The sequence below is a fragment of the Candida albicans genome, chromosome 5 (assembly GCF_000182965.3).
Source record: "Candida albicans SC5314 chromosome 5, complete sequence".
NCBI classification, from domain to species: Eukaryota; Fungi; Ascomycota; class Pichiomycetes; order Serinales; family Debaryomycetaceae; genus Candida; species Candida albicans.
The window spans coordinates 1,047,873-1,067,803 of record NC_032093.1 but is presented as its reverse complement, the minus strand read 5'-3'; the positions used below and the strand labels follow the sequence as shown (position 1 = coordinate 1,067,803).

The 19,931-nt window shown below is 31.3% G+C and overlaps 9 protein-coding genes across 9 annotated transcripts; 5 read left to right on the top strand and 4 right to left on the bottom strand. All coding sequences in view use genetic code 12, as the record gives it.

The window, feature by feature from the left end:
• Positions 1-169: 169 nt before the first annotated feature.
• Positions 170-883, bottom strand: CAALFM_C504910WA (uncharacterized protein; the record flags this gene model as incomplete). The annotated part of the gene is made up of 1 exon (XM_716794.1): positions 170-883. One exon carries the CDS (start codon positions 881-883, stop codon positions 170-172), a length of 714 nt encoding a protein of 237 aa, XP_721887.1.
• Positions 884-1,108: 225 nt separating this feature from the next.
• On the top strand, positions 1,109-2,218 carry CAALFM_C504900CA (uncharacterized protein; the record flags this gene model as incomplete). Its single annotated transcript, XM_716793.1, has 1 exon — positions 1,109-2,218. The coding sequence occupies one exon, from the start codon at positions 1,109-1,111 to the stop codon at positions 2,216-2,218; it is 1,110 nt and encodes a 369-aa protein (XP_721886.1).
• Positions 2,219-2,466: 248 nt separating this feature from the next.
• On the top strand, positions 2,467-3,588 carry CAALFM_C504890CA (uncharacterized protein; the record flags this gene model as incomplete). The annotated part of the gene is made up of 1 exon (XM_716792.2): positions 2,467-3,588. The coding sequence occupies one exon, from the start codon at positions 2,467-2,469 to the stop codon at positions 3,586-3,588; it is 1,122 nt and encodes a 373-aa protein (XP_721885.2).
• Positions 3,589-3,973: 385 nt separating this feature from the next.
• On the top strand, positions 3,974-5,761 carry PUT2 (1-pyrroline-5-carboxylate dehydrogenase; the record flags this gene model as incomplete). Its single annotated transcript, XM_716790.1, has 1 exon — positions 3,974-5,761. One exon carries the CDS (start codon positions 3,974-3,976, stop codon positions 5,759-5,761), a length of 1,788 nt encoding a protein of 595 aa, XP_721883.1.
• Positions 5,762-5,934: 173 nt separating this feature from the next.
• Positions 5,935-6,720, bottom strand: CAALFM_C504870WA (uncharacterized protein; the record flags this gene model as incomplete). Its single annotated transcript, XM_716789.2, has 1 exon — positions 5,935-6,720. One exon carries the CDS (start codon positions 6,718-6,720, stop codon positions 5,935-5,937), a length of 786 nt encoding a protein of 261 aa, XP_721882.2.
• A 604-nt stretch (positions 6,721-7,324) lies between these two features.
• On the top strand, positions 7,325-7,844 carry CAALFM_C504860CA (uncharacterized protein; the record flags this gene model as incomplete). The annotated part of the gene is made up of 2 exons (XM_019475437.1): positions 7,325-7,349; positions 7,447-7,844. 2 exons carry the CDS (start codon positions 7,325-7,327, stop codon positions 7,842-7,844), a joined length of 423 nt encoding a protein of 140 aa, XP_019330982.1.
• Positions 7,845-8,008: 164 nt separating this feature from the next.
• Positions 8,009-8,767, bottom strand: CAALFM_C504850WA (uncharacterized protein; the record flags this gene model as incomplete). The annotated part of the gene is made up of 1 exon (XM_716787.1): positions 8,009-8,767. One exon carries the CDS (start codon positions 8,765-8,767, stop codon positions 8,009-8,011), a length of 759 nt encoding a protein of 252 aa, XP_721880.1.
• A 206-nt stretch (positions 8,768-8,973) lies between these two features.
• Positions 8,974-9,714, top strand: CAALFM_C504840CA (uncharacterized protein; the record flags this gene model as incomplete). The annotated part of the gene is made up of 1 exon (XM_716786.2): positions 8,974-9,714. One exon carries the CDS (start codon positions 8,974-8,976, stop codon positions 9,712-9,714), a length of 741 nt encoding a protein of 246 aa, XP_721879.2.
• Positions 9,715-11,832: 2,118 nt separating this feature from the next.
• SFL2 (Sfl2p) lies at positions 11,833-13,977 on the bottom strand (the record flags this gene model as incomplete). The annotated part of the gene is made up of 1 exon (XM_716785.2): positions 11,833-13,977. One exon carries the CDS (start codon positions 13,975-13,977, stop codon positions 11,833-11,835), a length of 2,145 nt encoding a protein of 714 aa, XP_721878.2.
• Between the last annotated feature and the right edge of the window lie 5,954 nt (positions 13,978-19,931).

Here is a 19,931-nt window from a genome sequence, read left to right as displayed (position 1 = left end):
TATAGTCATTTCCATGTCTGTTTATTTACAACCATGAAAACTAAATAAATACAATCTAACTTATGCAGCTATTTTTACTATACTTCCAATTAATATTTGACAATCTTAATACATTAACAAATACAACTACTTTCTTCCCCCCCCCCCCCCTCTGCTCTCACATATATTCTTATTCAAAGAAATCATCTTGTTCTTCTTGTTGTTCATCTTGTTTTTGTTCTGGAGCATCAATTTCTTCAGTAAGAACAGCTTTTTGAGTTTTATCATTATCCAATCTAATATTTTTGCCTTGTAATGCATCATCAATAGAAAATGGTAATTTCCCTTCTTCCATCAATTTTTCAATATATTTTCTAAATTCGCGTCTTCGTTCTTCAGTAATTTTTAACCCTTTAATGACATTTGGATCAGTTTGATCTTCATCATTTGGTGATGGATATAATGAAATATATTTTTCAGTTTTAGGAAATAAAATAACATAAGCTAAATCTATTTCTCCATGTCTTAATTGTTTTCTAGCTTTTTTAATATCTTTTCTAATTCCAGTTTGAGAAATTCTTTCAAATTCTTTACGTAAATTTTTCAATTTCCTCACTGCTTTCTTTCTTTCGAAAAATCTAACCATATGATATTTTTTAGCTAATACTTTAGCTTTATTTTGAACTTGAGAATTTTGTAATTCAACTTTTAACCCCTTGAGAGCTCTATCATATTCAATTTTCTTGTCTGCTGGTAAATTGGGATTTTTCTTGATCAATCGTTCTATATCTCTTATTTTCTTTTTTATTTTAGCTGATCCTGATCCAATAGATTCGGCAACTTGTATTGGAGCTCCTCTAGATCTAGATTTATTATTTTTGGGGTTCTTTACTGTCTTGGGCATAATGAATTAATCTATTAAGAAAAATGTTTGATAAATAGGTTAGTAAGAGATGAGAAAGAGAGAATTAGTAAGAGATGAGATAATAATTTTTTCTTCTTCTCTTCACTCACTCTCACTCAGTCTCATTCTATACTTTTCTATTCAGCTCAACTTGAAAAAAAAAAAACAGAGTAAGCAAATACAAATACCCTTTCACAACATCAACAACACCTTTTAATACAAACAATGGGGATACTTGAGAAAATTGCTCAAATTCAAGAAGAATTATCTAGAACCCAAAAAAATAAGGCTACAGAATACCATATTGGGCTTTTAAAGGGGAAACTTGCCCGTTATCGTCGAGAATTATTAGAACCACAACCAGGTCAAGGATCTTCTGGTGGTGGTGGTCAAGGATTTGAAGTGGCAAAAGCCGGTGATGCTAGAGTTTCATTAATTGGGTTCCCATCAGTTGGTAAATCTTCATTTTTATCAAAAGTAACCAACACAAAATCTGAAGCAGCCAATTATGAATTCACAACCTTAACTTCAGTTGGTGGTATTTTAGAATATAATGGTGCTGAAGTACAAATTGTTGATTTGCCAGGGATTATTAAAGCTGCTTCTCAAGGTAAAGGTAGAGGTAGACAAGTCATTGCTGTGTCAAGAACTTCTGATTTGATTCTTATGGTTTTGGATGCAACAAAAGGTGGTGATCAACGTGAAATATTGGAAAATGAATTAGAATCAATGGGTATTAGATTAAATAAACAAAGACCTAATATTTCCATAAAAGTGAAAAAAACCGGAGGTGTGAAAATGAATTCAATTACTCCACCAAAATATTTGGATGAGAAAATTGTTACTGCATTATTAAAAGATTACAAAATACACAATGCTGATGTATTAATAAGAGATGAAAATGTCACCATTGATGATTTTATCGATGTTATCAATGACCAACATATTACATACATCAAATGCTTGTATGTTTATAACAAAATAGATGCGGTGTCATTGGAAGAATGTGATAGACTTGCCAGAGAACCAAACACCGTGGTGATGTCGTGTGAGTTGGATTTGGGTATTGAAGATTTGAAAGAAGAAATATGGCGTCAATTAGATTTGTTAAGATTATACACGAAAAGAAGAGGTGTTCAACCAAAATTTGATGATCCAATGGTGGTACGAAACAATAGTACTATATTAGAAGTGTGTGATTCTATTCATAGAGATATGAAAAATCAATTCAAATATGCATTGGTTTGGGGTTCAAGTGCTAAACATTCACCACAGAAATGTGGATTGACTCATCCAATTCATGATGAAGATGTTGTTCAAATTGTCACCAAGTAATGTTTTGGGGGGGGGGGGGGTCGGGTGATTTTGGATTTATAGAATAGAAAAATATTGAATATAGTAATTAATTAAAAAAAGGTTTCAAACAGAACCAAGTGATTGATTCAAGTAAGAAGAAGAAGTATTTAAAGATTTTGTATGTGAAAAAAAAAAAAGAATATAAAAACTCAGAATTGTTTTTTTTGAGAATCGTGTATTTTTGTTTTCCATAAACAATCATAACAACAACAACAACTACCATAAGAATGAACAAGTATAGTGATTTACCAGATATAGACAATGAAGGCCAAGAAGTATTTGAATCTTCAGATGTGGAAAGTGAGATAGAACTACCGATTGAAACGAAACATGATCCTGATATAGAAATCAGTTCCATTAATGTTGAAGAATCAAAAGAACTTTTCGCTCGAAACGAAATTATTGATACCACGTCGTTTGATTTTCTGGGGAATCTTTCCAGATTGAATGGATATAGTGTAGCACAAGTTGAAGAAACTACTGAAGAGAAACTTTCTAGAATATCAAGAGAATTAGAAGAAATCAAATTACAAGATCAGACGGCTTCGGCTTCGGCTTCGGCTTCACAACAACAAGTAGATCAATTATTAACAATACTATCAGAGTTGAAATCGGAAAATAATACAACAACCAATAAACTTTTACGTTCTGATCAATTGAAAATAGATAGTTTATTCAAACATATTGAATCCGATACCCCTGCTGTTGCATCTCAAAATTTTAATCGTTTGATAGATTTGGAAAATAGATTAAGTGTGCTTGAATCTGCCGTTGGTGGTACAGAAGACATCACCACAACCACTTCTATCCAACTAACTATAAATGATCTTTCACGGAAAATTTCCATTATTGAGAATCCGGAATATAATTTTGATAAAATTAGACAAGAAGTGGATAAACTTACTAAAGAATTGGAAGAATTAGATTTGAAAAGAAAAGTATTAGATATAGATATAGATATAGATAATGATCATGATCATAATGATGACACATCCAAAACAACAACAACAATTACAACAACAACAATTACAAAACAGGATAAAATTGATGAATTATATGAAAAATTGCCTCAAATTAATAAATATAATCAAGTTGCTCCCATGTTATTAACTAGATTGAAAACTTTAAATAGTATACATCAAGAAATGAAAAATAACATTGATTTATCAAATGGGATTGATCAAATATTAAATGATGTACAATTGGATTTGAAAAATTGGGATCAAACAATAATTAAATTAAATGATCGTATTAATGATTATGAAGATAATTTTGCAAAAAATTCAACAATTGTACAAGAAAGAATTAGTGATTTAATATTAAAAGTAGATAGTTTATCCACAGACTGAATGAAGAAGTAAATATATATATATATATATAGTAGTGTTGGTGAAACTAGAAACTAGCGGATTAACTATTCGCTCGCTAATGTTATCCTCTTTTAGAAGCGGACCTTAAAAAAATTGGTTTGTCAAAGCGAGAAAAAAAAAAAGACTAAACAAAACAAAGACTAAATTAAATACCCCGTGATGAGCTGCGTTGATTGATTGAATTACTGTTGGTGTAAAGTACTCCGCAAAAAAATTTATAATGAATGAAAATTCAGAATCAATACATAAACAATCAATTTCCCTTCCCTTCCCCAGTTGTTTTTTTTCTTCTTTTTCTTCTTCTTTTTTTCATTTTCTTTCCTTTCATTAACAACTACAATACAGACATACATATTCATTTATAATGTTAAGATCAACTACTCGTAATACATTACGTTTGGCTACTAGATATACTAAAGTTTCATCAAGTATCATTCGTCACACTTTACCAACAATGTTTGGTAGTAGTACTGGTGGTAGTGGTATAAGATTTGCATCTCAATTGGCTCATGTTAAAACCCCACCAAACTTACAAAATGAACCAGTTAAAAATTTTAGTTTCAAAGATACTAAAGATTGGGATTTATTAAGAGCTTCAATTACTAAATTCACTGATGAAGGTGCTTTAAAAGTCCCATTGGTTGTTGGTGGTAAGAAGATTTATCGTGACGAAATCAAAACTCAAGTAAACCCAGCTAAACACTCTCAAGTTTTAGCTGACGTTTCTCAAGCTACTCCAGAAGATATCATTGCTGCTATTGATGCTGCTAAAGCTGCTAAAGCCAAATGGGCAACAACTTCTTGGACTGACAGAGCTGCTATTTTTTTGAAAGCTGCTGATTTAATTTCTACCAAATATAGATATGATATGTTGGCTGCTACTATGTTGGGACAAGGTAAAAATGTTTATCAAGCAGAAATTGATTGTGTTGCTGAATTGATTGATTTCTTTAAATTTAATGTTAAATATGCTGAAGAAATGTATCAACAACAACCAATACAAACTTCTCCTGGTGTTTGGAACCGTGCTGAATATAGACCTTTGGAAGGTTTTGTTTATGCTGTTACTCCATTCAATTTCACTGCCATTGCTGCCAATTTGGTTGGAGCTCCTGCTTTAATGGGTAACACTGTTGTTTGGAAACCATCTGCTACAGCCGCATTATCCAACTACTTGTTGTTGACAATTTTGGAAGAAGCCGGTTTGCCAGCTGGTGTCATTAATTTTATCCCTGGTGATCCAGTTGAAGTCACTGATATTGTTTTAAACGATAAAGAATTCTCAGCCTTACATTTCACTGGTTCTACTGATGTTTTCAAAAGTTTGTATTCTAAAATCAGTAATAATGTTGCTGCTGATAAATATCGTGACTTCCCAAGAATTGTCGGAGAAACTGGTGGTAAGAATTTCCATTTGATTCATCCAAGTGCTTCAATCAATCATTCGGTTTTATCTACATTAAGAGGAGCATTTGAATACCAAGGTCAAAAATGTTCTGCCACTTCAAGATTATACGTACCAGAATCAATTTGGCCAGAGTTTAAAGATCAATTAGTGGGTGCCATGTCACAGATCACTATTGGTAATAGTTCTGAACCAGAAAACTTGAACACATTTATGGGACCTGTGATTCATGAACAAAGTTTCAAAAAATTATCTGATGCCATTGAACAAGCTAAATCAGATCCAGAATTGGAAATCGTTACTGGTGGCTCATATGATAACACTAAGGGATTCTATGTTCAACCAACATTAATTAAAACCACTAATCCAAATCATGAATTTTTAACTAAAGAATTTTTCGGTCCAATTTTGACTACATACGTTTACCCAGATGGTGAATTCGAAAATATTATAAAGAGTATCGATAGTATTACTAAATATGGTTTGACCGGTTCAATCTTTGCTAGAGATCGTGATGCAGTTAGAACTGCTGAAGAAAACTTGAGATATGCTGCTGGTAATTTCTATATTAATGATAAATCTACTGGTGCTGTTGTTGGTCAACAATGGTTTGGTGGTGCTAGAGCTTCTGGTACTAATGATAAAGCTGGTAGTGGTAACATTTTATCCAGATTTGTTTCTATTAGAAACATTAAAGAAAACTTTTACGAATTGACTGATTTCAAATATCCATCCAATTATCAATAGGAGAAACGAGATTAGTTATTACTTTATATAGTTAATGTGTGAATGTAAATATTTATATTAAGAAGAGGTTTTCTTACATAAGGTGTTCATGTTGTTTCCCAGAAACATTAGATTTTTTGTTTTTTATTTTTTGAAAATTTTTAAAACTATTTAGCATATTATTTTCTCCATGTTTATCTTTTTGATCCATAATTCGTATATTGTGGTTGATATTGTGGCATATAAGGAGTCTGAGGCATTGGTGGAGGGGGCGGTGGTGGTGCAGTAAATACTCTTCCTAACCCTCCACACACGGGACATAACTCAGTATCAAACAAAAAATGAACCATGCCTTGTCCTCGACAATTCCCACATAGTATCCCGCCCAATTCCGGTGATCCTGGAGCAACACGTTTAGCATTGGGCACAGGAGGACCGCCACCCATAGGAACAAAAGTAGTATTACCAAAATACGATGGTTGATAATTAGTACTAACAAATGAATAACTATTTCTTGGTCCAAATGATTCCCAACAATTTTGACATGATTTCCCATTTTTCAATTTATATCCTGTGTTTCGACATTTAGAACAATAATATCCTTTTGGATAAGTAAATGGTAAATTTTTTTGATTTGGATTATAAGCATTTTGATTCAAATAAAGTGTTTGCCAACATTTATGACAAATATCTCCATTTTTCTTATAGCCAGAATTTTTACATTTAGAACAATAATACCCCCGTTTATATGTAAATGGTAAATTCAAATTATTAGTATATAAATTTGCATTTGAAGAAGAAGAAGAAGATGTAGGAGGATGTGATGGTGGTGGTGGTGGTGGTGGTCGGTTGGTTTGTGGTCTTGCCGGAGGCGCGGGTGGTTGTGATGAATGATTAGGTCTGTTACTGTTACTGCTGCTGCTACTATGCACAGCTTCATCGTAGGAAGGAGGTAAATCAAAATCTTTATTATTCGTCATATTTGATCCTATATTATTGAAATAAGGATATCCAAGTTTAAATAGAAAGGAAGTAATATTTGATCTTTAAGGGGGGGGGGGGTTCAATTTTTCTTCCTTTTGAATTTTGCGGTTGTCCTGGAAAATCAATGTGTGTGTGTGTGTGTGTGTGGGAGAGTTGTGCGTGCGAGTGAGAATGGCTCTCTCTCTCTCTCTCTCTCTTCCTTGTTGTGGAGGAGAACACAAATTTCTTATCAACTAATAATCGTAATTCTATCCTAATTTGCTACTCAGCAAAAAACTACAAACAATGTTGACAAGTATTTAAATATGATGCCCTTCTAGATCTATAAGTTTACACTCTTTATAACTATATTAGATTGACAATTGTCATCCAATTAGTACTTAATATGATCTTTTTGAAGTTTTTTTGTTAGCATAGAATCATAATTGCCAATTTATACACGACCTGGTGTTAACACAACGACGCCTCAGTTGCGAAGGTCGAGAAAGAAAGAAAGAAAAAAAAAAAAAAAAAAATTTAAAGTAAATAAATATCATAACAGATCATTAAATCAAATACATACAACCATTAAATCAATAGGAAAGTTATTAATAATTAAACATGATTTGGTTATCTGAAAGACAAAGTATGTTTTAAATTGGTTTGCCAGAAGAGCTGAATTTGCTTTTTGGAAAAATTGGCTTTACTAACAATAATACGTTCTTTTTCTTTTTTTATGTTAGAATTTGGAGTGAGTTTCACTGCTGGAGGGATTTTCTTTTTTGTATTTGGAATAATGACATTTTTCGATTCGGCATTATTAGCACTTGGTAATGTATTATTTATAATTGGTATAACATTAATTATTGGACCACAACGGACAATTGCATTTTTCAGTCGTCCAACAAAATTAAGAGGAACAATTTGTTTTATTCTTGGAATACTATTAATATTATTGAAATATGCATTTATTGGATTTATTTTAGAAAGTTTTGGTATATTAGGATTATTTGGTGATTTCTTTGGCACAATTGTACAATTTTTAAGATCTATTCCTTATATTGGTGATGTTTTGAGTCATCCATTGATTGCACCTACCATTGATAGACTAGCAGGTATAAGTAATACCTTACCCGTTTGAAAGAAAAAAAATGTCACAACAGTTTTTTTATTTTGTTTGGCATATTGTTTGTTCGACGAAGGTTTCTCCTTGTACAACATTGTATTTATATTATTTGTATATTTTTAATGATTTTGTAATATGATTCATTTTGTTTGTTTGTTTGTTTGTTTGTTTATTTATAATTATAATCTATTACTTAATGGAATTGAACTACCCATTAACTTGTCTATGGTGTCAAGTATCATATCACATTGTTTCAATGCATAACTCAAATCAATATATGCATATGGTTCAATACTCAAGTCTAACATTATTTGCAGGTTATTTGTAGTAGTACAATTGATATGATTATCTGAGGAAAATTTGGGCAACCATAATATTTGTGATGGTAAATTCCCATTTCGACATCTTGTACCAATCATATTTGAATGATAAATAAAAGAATTGATATTGTGAGAATTTCTCATAGCAGTAGTTGTGACCACTCTAATTCCTGATAAGTTTTGATGTAGTGGTCCTGGTTGATTGAAATTTACATTTGGTGACACAAACAGAACACGGCCAGAACGAAACATGGCAAATCTAATCTTATTCATTAAATCAATAGGATGATATAATAGACCGACATAATTTCTAGAATCAATAGTAGTATTCATGATTTCTTTTATTGGCGTATCGGGATTTGGTGAAACTGGTCGAATCGATATACTCCCTAATGTAATAGTAAATTGTATTAAATAATTAATGAAATCTTGATTAGATAACTTGAAATTATTTAAAGTTGATATTCCACACCAAGGTTTAGTATCTAAAGATTGTGATATTTCATTTTCAATAATCATGATTTTCAAATTCCGTAGATGAAGATATTTGAAGTATATTGATAATGCTAGTATATATGCAGTGAATGTGCTTTGATGGTCTATTATGATGTTGGTCATATTTATTGATCCACAATGAAGTCAGTTGTCTTTTTTAATTGTTATATGTGTCAATATTGCAAATAAGCCACACGAACGATATATGTTTATTATCTCTATCTCACCACATTATATCAAGTCGAGCACATTTTCATTTTCTCAACAAAGATTACGATGAGACAAAAAAAAAAAAAAAATATACCAAACTCATATCAAGAGATGAATAAATGATTCATTACTGTCAACTCTCCAGTAATTCAACATCCCATCCCTATCTTATCATGTCTAGACGAGCAGAAATCAAACAAAAACAAGAACTTCAGGCACGATTCCAATTAGCCATGTCTGCTAATAATCAAAAGGCATTAAATTGGCTAAAACCATTGAAATCTACTGCTTCCACCACATCAACATCATCAGAAACCCCCAATGCGAATAATCCCACTTCTGATGATTCATTTATGGATTTACAAATTATTCCTCAAGGTGCAAGTCTATCGAAATTGGACAATTTACAAAAAATTGGGGATTTTATAAATTCAAAAGATATAACAAAAATGAAACAATCAACAACAACAACAACAACAACTGCTTCGAATTTAACATCCAATAGGGTAACTAAATCAAAACCAATGTTGGCATTAATGAATAAAATGAGAGACAGTAATAGGAAAAATGTTCGACAAAACCAACATCATCATCAACAACAACAACAATCAACATCAAGTATAAATGGAAAGAGCAATAAACCAATGATACCGAATAAATCACAGTCTATAGTAAAAAACTACAATAATGAAGAAGAGGATGATGATGATGACGAAGAGGATGATGATGACGAAGAGGATGACGAAGACAGTCGAGCTATAAGGTCTAGAACTGTGAAAAAGGGGTCAAGTTTATTACTTGAGAATAAATTGAATAATAAGAATAGTGGTACGAAAAAGAAAAATGTACGTCCATTTTAAAACCTTAATATAAAGTCCATCTTGGTAGTAGTAATAGTATTGATAATAATAATAATAAGGTTTGCAACTTTTTTGTTAAAATTTTTTGTACCTAGAAAGTTTCAGTTCTTTTACTTTCTTTCCTTTTAATCATTCTATTGTTTTATTCTAAGCCCACGAGTTACAAGAATAGATAGATAGATTAATAGATGAGTTATTTTGTTGTTTGTTATGTTTATTCTTTCCTTCTTGTGATAGATTTAATTATCCTTTTTTTTCTCTGAAAAGTTTCTTATTCTTTTCTTTGCTGTGGTTACTTTATTGTCGTCTATTTTAGTTTTGTTCTTTTATTCTTTACATTTGTTCTTTTCCATTCTATTCTTGATGAAATTTTAGTTTCTAACGCCTCCTTTATTTTTTTCAATTTTTTGCAGTTAGTTGTATCTTCTGTGTTTTCTTTTATTGTTAAAGAATTTTTTTTCTTGAACTCTGGTGGTGGTGATGATGACGATGATGATAATGATAATAATGTTAGTGGTTATACAAATATTTTTTTAAAAAAAAAAATAAAAGGTTGGCTTTATATTGTTTTACATTTTAGTAAACCGTAACCATTACCATAACCATTGCTATTTCATTTGCTGGTGCTGTGTATTAGTTAAAACCATATGATGTAATTAAACACCAAAATATTAGCTTAAACGTAAACCCTCTCCAACTTTATTTGACTTCTTTTACTCTTTTACTTCTCCTACGCTATCAAAAATAGAATTGCAGAAAAAGAAGAAAATAAAATTTTTCACAAAGTTAAAACAACAACAACAACAACAATTAATTTACTGTTTTGAATCTCTCCTTCCCTCTCCTTCCCTCCCTCCCTCCTCCCCTCCTTTTCTTCCACTTTCCCTTTATTAATTATCACCAAGAAATTAACGTTATAAGTGTTCAGTAAAGTTAATTGAGACAGAGGTATATATTTTTTTCTTTTTGGTCCCGTGTTTATTTGATGGGAAAATTCAATTTTAAGCCATCATCATTGTCGTAAAATTAAATAATTCTTATTCCTTTGCCTTTGCCCTTGGTCTGGGGTTTTAAAAGGGAATGGGATTTTTACTACTTGTAAAACATTTTCTAATAACTTTAAAAGTTATAACTGGATTGAGCATAATATCATTTCTTGAATTGAAAATAATAATAATAATATTTCACCCTCTAGCAATATAAAAAAAATGACAAAAGAGCCAAGATTTTTCTTCTTCTTCTTCTTCTTCCTCCTCCTCCTTTTCTCTCCCTATAACCAATATCAACATGTGAAACCAAACCATTTTGGTAGATATTTTTTGCAGTAATAACAAAAAAAAAACATTCCAAATTTTTAACGTATTTTTTTGTTGTGGCATGTTTTTGTGTCAAACCCCTTGGTATAATAATATTCTTTTTGCCCCCCCCCCAAACTGCCAAGTTTCACAACCATATTGGTATTGTCATATATTTTGAAGGATGCCTTAACAACAACAACAACTTTTTTTTGTAACTTGTCGTCAAAATTTGGTTTGGTTTTTTAATGGTTATGATAATCGAAGAATTCAAAAAAAAAAAAAAAACTAAAAGAACAACGCATGATGGGTTAACTATTAATATGCATCAGTTACGCATACACAATACTCGATTGATTGATTGATTGAATGCTCTTTTTCATAACGTTTAAAAACGCCTCATGAGGTGATAAATTGCATAAACGGTGTAAAAATTTATTCTTTCAAGAATATATGTCAAATTTCATTTCATTTCAGATAATTATCCGATTTCATTCTCATTGTTTGGTTGGTTGTTATTTTTTTTTTCTGTTAAAAATGCTCAATACAAGAAAACCAAGAAATGGTAGAGTTTCAAAACCAATGCATAGAATACGTAAATTATTCTATGTAATATTGCATTTCATTGAAACTACGGGGATAACGAATATCTGGACTTTTATGTCCGTTCATTAACCCCGTTTATTCAGCTAGTTGAAGAAATTAAAAAGTTATATCTCTCCCTCTATAATCTTTGTTCATATTTCTTAGTTATCTCTCTATACGTTTTTTTATTTTATATTGAAAAATTCTAATACAATAAAACTCTATATATTATACAACATCATTTATTCATATTATCAGTATCATCATCACTCTTAGACCTATATCCCCCACCACTACTAGTGGTACTATTCTCTTCTTCGGCAATAACTGACGATTTATATAACGGTTGTGCATAACCTTGACTTTGACTATGACTAGGTAACAATAATGACGTCACCGATACTTTTTTATTGGTATTATTATTCGGTTGTTGTTGTTGTTGCCGAGAAATTGGCGAATTTGACAATTGTCGTTGATCTGTGGTAGTTGTTGTTGTTGTTGTTGTCAATGGTGGACTTGAAATTGATTGAGATGATGAAATCAGTGAACGAATGCTTGTACCATTAGCAATAGTAGAATTTTGAGGTTCATGTTGAGGATGATGTAGAAGTGAAGATAATGTTGGCGACGTTGTACTTGTAGATGTAGATGTAGAAAATGGACCACTACCACTACCACCAACACTAGTACTACGATAGTTGGTTGAATTCAATATTGATAAATTACCATGAGTAGAAGAAATTGATGATAATGATGATTTCTTGGAAGATAAAGCTGATGCTGATGACATTGATGATTGAGAAGTTGTTCTTGATCCAGAATTTGAATTTGTGCTTATTTTAGGTATTGTAAGGACATCTTTTGATAAATTATTACCAATTGGATGATATTCAAACATTGATGGCCGTAATCGCTCCTGTAACGAATTTGAAAACACTGATGGTTTTTTAGATACCGAAATAATACTTGTAGAACCTTTAGAAGTAACACCAACATCATTATCAGTACCAGTTACCATTGTTGGAGATTGAGATTCTGTGTTAGAAGGTATCAATGGTGAAGATATTTTGGGTAGTCTTCCATTCTGTGTAGGTGGTGTTGATATTGAAGGTGTTCGATTAAACAGTTGTTGATTGTTCATTCTTGATGACAAATCAAACGGACTACCACCAACTAATGACACTGAACGATCAATAGCTGAAGGTGGTGGTAATGCAGTCGATGTTACTGTTGTTGAGCTAGATGATGTAGATGATTCCAGACGAACCTCATTATTTAATAATGATACCGAGTGATTTGGTTGTGTTTTTGGTGAACCTTCAGAATTAACCCTCAACAATGGGTCAAACATCAAAGACGGATTTCTTGGCTTTGAATTGGCTTCATTATTTTCATCAGGCCAAATTTTTCTAAATTGTAAATGTTGTTCATTTGGTGATGGTCTTGATAAATTGTCATTAACTTTTGGAATTCCAGGTGATGTTTGTAGTTGTAGTTGTGGTGGTGGTGGTGGTAGTGGTGGTTGAGGATACTGCTGTTGTTGGTACTCTAATTGAGGGGTATACAGTAACGGCTGAGTTTGATCTAAGGTCGGTGGCGCGTTAGCGGGTATTTGTTGGACAGTAGACCCAGGTTGTTGAGGTGGGGCTACTTGTTGATAACCAAATAACACATTCCCGGGCTGTGGTGGTGGTGCTGGTGGTGCTGGCGGCGGTTGTTGATAGTTGTTATACTGGTGATATTGGAGAGCCATTTCTGGTTGTTGGTGTGGAGGTAGTGATGGCGGTGGCGGTGGCGGTACTTGCCCTGGTGGTTGTTGATAATACATGAGTGGTTGATTTTGGTAATTGTAGAATTGTTGAACTTCAACTGGAGGTCCCATAGAATAATCCTGATACATGAATTGTGGTTGATTATAGGGATTAGTTAATAACGGATTATAAATAGGTTCGGCATAGATTGTACTTCCCGAAGTATGGTTAGAGCTTGATCTTCTCTTGATGTATACCAATGAGGTTTCATCTCCACGTTTGAATCTTCCACTCAGATGTTTAAATTCCCAAACCGGTGGCACTTCTTTGTTGTTGTTGTTGTTGTTGTTATTACCATTTGGAGGATATGTAATGGGCAAAGGATCACTCACTTTATGGAACCCATACATGTGAAGTTGTCGAACAAAACTAGCAACATTGCCGTGTTTAAAATACTGTGTTAGACAATCGGCAAATTCTTTTCCTGGACATAAAGCAAACGTGTTTTGTTCTCCATTCCTGTTGGTCCACCAAATCAAATGACTCAACGCTGGATCATGCAACATAGTATATAGTTTATGAACAAATGCGTTCTTTTTCACACGAGGATCACCAGGATTTTTCTTACTCATTGTTGCAATATAAGTATATGTGCATGTAATGTTAGACAGTTTAAGAGGATGTTGAAATAACTTCTCTTCTTTTTGGTTGGTATCGGAAATCAAAACTGAATAGGTAGATTAATTGTAGGAATGGTTGTACTAATTGGAAAGATATGGAAAAAATTTCTATACTTGTAATCTTTGTTATTGAGTATAGAATTAGATTCTGAAGTTAATTTTTTTAAAAAAAATAAAACAGTAATTATATTCTGAGTTTAATGAATGGAATTGAAGTTTGATTCTGAAATTCAATTGTAGCACATGTAATTAAAAAGAAATGAAGGTGAAACCCAAAACAAAAAAAAGCCCTCTTGCAACAAAAAACAAATTTGGAAAAAAACAAATTTCAAGGGAATATATAATGTTGTTAATTAATCAAAATAACAAAAATTCCAAGCTATTATTAAAATAATAGACAGATAGTTAATATGAAAAATTGGAAAACTGGAAAAGTTTATAGGAGGAATTTCCAATTGATTAATATATGTATGTATATATATATAACAATCTATTTCCCACAAAATTGGGGAAAGGCCAAAAACAAACAAAAAAAAAAGGGGGAAACAAATAAGTATTGGGTTTATCAGTTTAGAATGATGGAATTGAAAATTGTGAAATATCAAAAAGAAGAACAATAGAATCAATCTGTTTCAACAATTATTCTTTCTTCTGAAGAAAAAGAACCCTTTAAAGAATCTAATTTTTAAGTTTAACTAATAATGACCAAATAAAAATAGTCTAACTAACAAAGTTTTAAACTTGACAATAATATATCCTTAATTGGTCTCAGTCCAAGATTTTTCTTAAAGTATTCTCCCTATTATGATTGTGCTTTGACTTGACAAAGTATACTTTTTTCCTTTGTATTATTTGTTTCAAATATCTTGAAAAAATATAAATCAGGGGGGTGTAAAAAGATGAGGAGGAGGAGTGGGGAGGGGAAACACCAAATGAAAGGTCTAAAAGTGTAATTGGGATGTATAAGATAATGATTGTTGTTTAACTTTGTTCTCTGTTCGTAAATGTTTCCTTTTTCTTCTAACTTCTCCTTGTCAACAAAATAATTTGAAAACAATTGATCAAATGAACAAACCAATTAATAATTAATCTTGACAGATTATTATATAGATAATCTTTTTGCCTTAAAAAAAGAAAAGCAATTTATTATTGATTATTTTTTTTTTTTCAATTCTAGTTTTAATGATAATAGTTGGAACTAGTAAATTGAAAAAAAAGCAAAGCAAAGCAAAGCAAAGGAAAGGAAAATAAAATAAAATTTAAAGTATTCTTCTATTTGCTTCAAATCTTTGTTTATTTAGTAATGTTACTAATCAACGGCAATATACTGGGGGTGGGGTGGTGGCCGACAGCACAAGGCGGGGTGGTAGTTGATCAAAGAATAATAATTGGATGTGATGCAGATTTATAGTAAGAAACAAACCGATTAAAAAAGTTTAATACGGAGTTCTCTCCTGAAAAGATGTGAAGTAGTTTTGTAGATACTTGTTTGGTTAATTGCTCTTTCTCTCTCTATTGATTCTTATTTGAGCAAATTACTTGTAACTGTTAATGGTAGCAGTAGTAGTGATATTTGGATGATATAACTTTAGGGACAAAAGGTAAAGTAAATCAACTTGTGTATAGATGAAAAGCAAAATATCTAATAGAAAGTTTTGAAAAGAATTTTTTAGGAGGGGGAAGGAAAGGAAAAGAATATTTTAAGACAATTTATGTCTATTTTATATTAATTTGATTATCCTACTTATATGTCTTAACTGTCTAGATATATTATATATAGATGTATGACTATGTGAGGCGAGAGAGATATCGCAAAAACAATAGGAAACAAGTTGAAAGTTTGAGATTTCTATATAATAAACATGTATTATATGTACGTTTGAATAATATGCATGCATAAAGTCCTAAAATTATATAACTATTATTGGCATTAAGCTCCTTGGTGTTTTGTTTCTTTTTAGTAAATTCATTAAAAAAATAGTTAACAGTCAAAAAGAAATTGGTACAATAGTCCAAACATGAGATGGCGAAACAATTTAAAGAGTCACAAAGTTGCAAAAACAAAGCAAACCAAAACAAAGCAATACAAACCAAAATCATAATAAAATAAAATGAAATGAAATAAAATGAAATAACATAAAACAATAGTCAAGGAATGTCCAGCACAAGAATAGACGTAGTAATAGAAATAGAAATAGAAACAGAAACAGAAAGAGAAGGTGAAAGAAGATATCCATAGTTATCCATTCAACAGAAGAAGTACAAAACGCTTGATTATATTTTGTGTCAATTAGGAGAGAATTTAAATAAGAAAATAATTCACATTTTTAGTTCCTCTGAATTTTTATTTTAATACAAAGTCAATAACAATTGAAACTAAATAATGTATGATGAATTATTCTTTTTCCCAACCATCAGTTATATTTCTTCTTCTTCTTTTCCTCCTCCTTTCCTTCTTTTCTGTCAATATTATTATATTTTCATTGTATTCTTGGTAGTTTTTTTAAAATTTTTTAAATTTTTTAAATTTTTTTTTTTTTTATTTTCGCCAACTTTCGCCAACTTTCGCCAATATTTGCTTTCTTTCTTTCTTTTTTTTAGTTATTACTTACTGTTCTATTTTTGTCATTCAATTGGTAATAACTCTCTGTCCACCATTATCATCCAAAAAAAAAAGAAATGAATCGGCTCTACTTGTTCAATACACCTTGGTGATAATGTGTACCTTACAGTCTTGTTCCCAAAGGGAAAATAAGAACTGTTTCTTGCAAATCTAAGGAAATGTCGTTTCAAAATACTTTTTTGCGTGATTTTTTATTTTTTTGACTCTGAATTCTTCTCAGTTCTTCTGTTGCTCAGACGACATTTATTCCTCTGACTATATAATTTGTATGCGCAGTACGTACAACTATTTAATATGAAAGTGTAGTGATGATGATTGCAAAAATATTTTAGTACTTTGACACAAAGCTAAATTGAAAAAAAGGACAGCTGGACTATTCAACTATCACTACTAGTTTAACCTCGGATACAAAATTAACTAATTATTCGAATCTGTAGTATTAACAATTTCTATTTTTGTATTCCTTCATGTTTGTTTGTTCGTATGGCACATTAAATTATCTTATATTATATTGACCTTCTTTTTTTCTTTTTCTTTTTCGTTTTCATTTTCATTTGTAAGCCACAAAATAGAAAAACAAATGATGCATTGTATCAAAGAAAATACTCTTGATTGATTATATAAGTTTTTGTTTGGTTTTAAGTAGAAATAATAACTAATGTACAAAAGCAAAAAGGAGGTTGACCATTAAAGTTCTTCGTAGTTTTGTTGCTGCAGTTTACTGAGAACAATTTGTGTAGAATCTGTTCTTGTATAATGTTATAGCCTTGCTCTTATTTCTTACAGCAGTTGATTAGGGGTATCGTTTTTTTTGTCTTGAATGACCTTTCATACAAAAAGCAATTTGTGACACATAGATTTGCCACGTTTACTACAACTTTGCTTCGGTTTTGGTGGGGGAGGGGTTGTTTTGCTTTCAATATAGCAATTATTTGGAAGTATCAATTAATTGGTAACAATGCTTGAATACTTCTTTTTCTGAATTGAATGTCTTTTTATTGTTCTGCCTTTTGTATTGTCACGTCTTTTGTTGTGCAGTTTGCTTCTACTTTGTTAGCAACATATCCTACTCCCCTTGCTATTAGCTAATAGTAACAACAATACAAGCAAGTTATGGCATGGTATTATATGGGTTCATTTGTGCTAAGTTTGCTTTTTTGTTGCAGAAGTAGTGAACTTGATTAATGGGCTTTTATTTTCTACCGCTTTACTTACCAATTGGTTTGGCTAGATTCATTTTATAGATTTGATCTTTATTGCCTTTTCATCCCCATAGAAAAGTTTTTATTGATTATAGACAAATGAAATCGCTCATAGACACTGTTACAATGTATCTCATTTGTATAAAATTCAGTCTAGTAACTAGGTGAAGAACTAATATTGAGATTCCTCAAATTGTGGTGTGGTTTCAAATGATAATAATAATCTAATTGACATGTATTGAGGACAATTTGATCTACTTTTCGTTAAGCAAACAGAGAGAGAGAAAAAAGAAAATAAGGAATCTCTATTATCATTATTATTATTATTATTATTCATACAATTGGTAATTATATATAATTTGAAATTACCCGATTTGGTCTGGGGGGGACTGACCACGATCTTTGATATTATTCTTGGCATGAATTGATCGACGTCTTGTATTCTCTATTCTTCCAATTTGCTTGATTCCCCTAAGATTGTTCATGGAGTTCCCTGCTTTTCTCTGGATAATAGAGTTCTACTATCCTGTGCGTTTTGATTTTTAGTTTGGATAACCAAAAACCATCTCTAAAATTCTCTTTGGCATTAAGGCCACTTGGTTTTTTTGTCAGTACTAAAACTAAACATTTATTACCTAATTGGCTAATAGTGAAACTCACAAACACCAGTCCTATGCTACCAAATATTTTTGAAACTGAAACGCAGAAAAAAACAAAAAGAACGAAGAATCAAACTCATCGACAAACCAAAAAAACGTACAAACTAAAACATGTAACAAGTTAGTGATACAAACCAAATAACAAAAGAATTAGAATTATATGCGTCTACTGCATTGGGTATTGTATCGTACTTTCACAGCCAAGAAAATAAATACTTATGACAAGACAAAATTGAAAATTTTACACAAATTTAATAAGTATTATTATTATTGTTGTTGTTTCTTGTGCCATATATCCAAATATATAATAAACAATAAGCGTTCGTAGTAGAGATATTGATCAGAAACGAGTACAATAATACCCATTGGTGAATATCAGAACCATAGGGTTTATGAATTAACAACTAAATAATAGTTGGTGAAGAAGAAACAACAAAGCCATCATTCCTTCTTTTTTTATTCTTCGACTCCTGAAGTCTTTAGCAGCCTTCGGTGCTAATTGTTCATTTCACAAGTGATTTCTTTTGTAGTGAAGTTTCTATTGCAGTAATAACCATGATGTTATTGTTGGTAGTTATAATGACAAATTTTGTATTGAATGTTGCTTTATGGGTTTCAAATCTTGTTTCTTGGCAACTGTTAGCAGATTTTTTTCAAAAAATAATAATTCTCGCACCAACGTTGACACTATTAGGTGAAAGACATATTTGGAAACTGAAAACGAGAAGCCATTTTGAAATAATATCAACTTGAAATTTGATCCTTTTTTGTAATTACTTCTCATGTCATCATGATACGTAAACACGTATAATGTTAGCACCACCACAACCACCACCACCACTCCTCATGTTATCATATTTACAGAATTTTCAAATTCTTCTCCATTCTTTGTTTTTTTGCAGTATTTTGTTTCAACTTCTTGGCAAAAATTTTAATCATATTTAACTCCTATTTTTCAAAATAACTATCACAGTTTTCTTTTTTCTTCTTTCGTCTATTGTTTGAATTATCTATACTGGCCAAAATATCGAAATAGAAGAATATCATTTGTTTCACTTACCTGGGTATTTTAAATTTTCTATTTCCCTTGCTTGTTGTGTAACTCTTAATGATTAATGAATGATTCTCTATTTTTTTGTGGGAGGGAAGAAATCAGACGGTTCGTATTTACTAGTTATAACAACTAGAAAAGGTTCTTGAAGTAGTTATTGGCACGGCATTAACGACATGAACACCAAAGTTCTGTTAGCTACTAGTTTCATTGTAGCAGTATTGCCAGTCCAATTGTAAGTATTTGGAGGTGGGTCGATACAGGATGAGGCGTTCATAGACGAGTACAAGTATCTGCAGAGATGGTTAAATACGGAACAATTATTTTATTTTGTGTCACACAGCAAATTCAGTTGTAAGTGAGAAAAAATT